Source organism: Rattus norvegicus, chromosome 20, assembly GCF_021556685.1.
Source record: "Rattus norvegicus strain SHRSP/BbbUtx chromosome 20, alternate assembly SHRSP_T2T, whole genome shotgun sequence".
Lineage (NCBI taxonomy): Eukaryota > Metazoa > Chordata > Mammalia > Rodentia > Muridae > Rattus > Rattus norvegicus.
In genome coordinates this window covers 1,429,388-1,432,675 of record NC_141553.1, presented here as the reverse complement: position 1 = coordinate 1,432,675, position 3,288 = coordinate 1,429,388, and the positions used below count along the sequence as shown (strand labels likewise).

The window sequence follows — 3,288 nt, the reverse complement described above, 5'->3', positions numbered from 1 at the left end:
GGATTGTTGTTAGATTCACCAGCTTCCTGACCTCTTACTTGTGATTTAACTTCTATGAACTCTAAATCTCCCTTTACCGTGATTTGTCAGTGGCATCCAAGTTCAACTGGAAGAAGGATATTGGAGAAAGACTGAAATACTCAACTTCACTAGATCTCCAGAAGGAGATGCAGTAAAGCCTCTGAGGATATCGGGGGGCTGTTGTTACTAAGCCACTGGTAGGAATTTCAATAATTATCACACGATTGTGGTGATTGCAATGAATATTCATGCATCAGGAATATGAATATAAGAAGACAAATTAAAAGATAACAAACCCAACATAGTATTTTTTTTCTAGAGATCATTTTATTTGCTACTTGACTTGTTGCTGTGGCAAAACATCTGCCGAGCAATTTAGGAATGAAAGATTGATTTTACTCATGGCTTGAAGAATGCAGTACATCAGGATGAAAAAAGTACAAAAGGAATATGGGGTCCTAGGTTACACTGCACATGTAGACAACAAGAAAAAACAGATGAATAATGATAGTAAGCCTGGTTTTTCGTTTTTTCCTTTTTCTATCCAAGATTATTCTAAGGAATGGATGGCTCCTCCCACATTCAAAGTGGATCTTTCCTCCTTAGTGAAATCTCTCCAGAGACATCGTCACAGAAACTCCCAGATGTGTGTTTGAGGTGATTCCAAATTGCCCATAGGTATGCACTGAGGGTAATTCCAAATCCAGTCCAGTTAACACTGAAGATTAGTCACAGCAATCATATAATTGTACCATGGGCCATGGTGTTATCTGACTCACTTTGCATGATGTGGGAGTGTGGTCCTTCCTGATAGATGATCCTTATTTGTGAGACTTCTCCATGTTCAGGATCCTGCTCAACGAACTCTTAACATCCCTATTTCTCAGACTATAAATGAAGGGGTTCAGAGTGGGAGTTACCAAGGTATACATGACAGCAGCTACCACCTCCCCAGAGGAATGAGAACTAGATCGGGGCTTCAGGTAGGCAGCAAAGACTGTGCTGTAGAAAAGGAGGACTACAGAGAGGTGGGAACTGCATGTGGACAGTGCTTTCCTTTTCCCCTGTGCTGATGGAATCCTAGCCACAGCATAAAAAATACAACCATAAGAACTTACAATGCAGAGAAGTGCACCGATTGTAAAAATTACAACCAAAACTATCATCAGGATTTCATTGAGGTGAGTATCTGAACAGGAAAGCAGTAAGAGAGGCCCAAGATCACAGAAAAAATGAGGAATCTCTTGATTGGTTTGAAAATATAACTGAGAGAGCAACAAAGTATGGGTCAGAGACAAACAATTAGTTACTCCCCATGACCCACTGACCAGAACCCCACATCTACCAGGAGTCATGAGAAGTGGGTAGAGTAGTGGCTGGCAGATAGCAGCATAGCGGTCAATAGCCATGACTGCCAGAAGCAGGTTATCCATGTCAGCAAAAACAGCAAAGAAGTAAAACTGAGTCAGGCATCCAGAGAATGAGATTGATCCATCTCCAGTCCACAGAGTCTCCAGCATTTTAGGGGCTGTGGTGGTGATGGAGCAAAGATCCACGAGTGAGAGCTGACTGAGGAAGAAATACATGGGGGTGTGGAGGTGGACATCAGCACCAATAGCTAACAGAAGGAGCAGGTTCCCTGAAAGTCCCAGCAAGTAGAGAGCAAGGAAGATGCTAAAGAGGAGCTGCCATTTCTCTGGGTCCCTGGACAGTCCCAGGAGGATAAAGTCAGGAGCTTGACTGCAGTTCATCCTTGGTCTTTTGCTTCAAGACGAAATTGGTGTGAAGACAATTCAGTAGCTGCAGGCAAGACTTGGCATCAACCCAGACCTGGTCCCTTGGCAATGGGTCTCTCTGAGCTGAGGCATAAACTGAGCAATGGAAACCATAATAGCAAAGGGAGGGAAAAACTTGGAGTTCATTAAAAATGGTACCCTAGGGAAACATGAAGTCAATTTGTTGAATGTTTACCAGGAATTCTCTGGGTGAAAGGTATGATATTTAACAATCGTGTTATATGACAGAATGAGAAGTTTCCCATGACTATTTTGATTCTGATTCATTTGAAGACGGAGGCTGCATATTATGTACTTAGCTCAGTGCTCTGCTGAAAGTGGGATTTCAATAAATTCTTCTGTCCTTCCTGTCTACTACCCTCGTTGCACCTCTAGGAGACTAAGAAGACTACCACTGTTTTACTGGTGATTTTCTGTGATTAATATTGAGCCTCAGTTAATGTGTTGTTCACAGTGCTGCCCAGAGAGTTCCTTAAAAAAGAATCATATTACTTATGGACTCACAAGAAGTTACTGGGATACCGTATTTTTTATGTAGTGTATATGCTTTGTGTGCCTTCTATGGCCCTAAATACTTTGATCTGGGAATGCTTCATTTATTCCATCATGCTCACTGCCCACATTCAATGAGTTATTAGCAAAGTCCACATTTCTCAGTATCAATTTTCTGTTTCTGTCACTTTCTGTTGCTAGCGTAGTATTACCAACTAAGTAAAGTAAAAACGATATATTTTGCATCAAAGTTCAAGTAAAACATAAAAGAACCCCTGTGATGGAGTCTGAGCAGAGAGCAACACTAGATGGGGAAGGTTTCTGTGTGTGACTTCTGGTAACCCTTCTTAAGCCCCTAGTGTCTAATCATTGTGTATGTACCTAATCCAAAAAGAACCAAAAGTTCCACCACAGTCAGACTCAGTTTCCCTAATCTTAGAACCTCATTGAGCTGTGTTATGACTCTGACAAATAATATATGGTTTCAAACCATAGTGTTTACCCTTGCCATCTCAGTTTCTCTCCTAGGAAATCTTAGGCTTCTTTCATTGGCAGATGAACCCTGCAACTTCCTAGATTACCACACTTGTGATATGGAGGATGTATATTTTGTTTAAATGTTTAGTGAAGTTTTAAGTTAGTATTTGCCTCCCTCAGAAGGAATTGGGCCATACTATGATAGAGAAAAGCAGAATCTTATTCTCCTCTTCCAAGTATGCCTAGTGCTGGGCATAGAAAAACCAAACAGAAACACTGGTTATGAAAAGGGTCATTGCTTAGTAGTGATTGGAGGCAGGAGTGGGCACTGCGTTGTCCCCTTCTGTGGTTCATTTAGTATTTCAGGAAAGAACCACATTTCTCCCAGTCGTTGTTGTGCTGGTGTGACTTTAACACATGATGGTGCGTCCATGCCTTTCATTCTCACATATATAAATAGTGTTATAAACTGCTCTCCACAAACTCTTTTACATTTCAACCC

The 3,288-nt window shown here is 41.3% G+C and overlaps 1 protein-coding gene across 1 annotated transcript; it reads right to left on the bottom strand.

Moving 5' to 3' along the window:
• Nucleotides 1–842: 842 nt before the first annotated feature.
• On the bottom strand, nucleotides 843–1,772 carry Or1o2e (olfactory receptor family 1 subfamily O member 2E). The gene is given in 1 exon segment (NM_001001423.1): nucleotides 843–1,772. A coding segment is annotated over 1 exon segment (930 nt).
• Nucleotides 1,773–3,288: the final 1,516 nt, after the last annotated feature.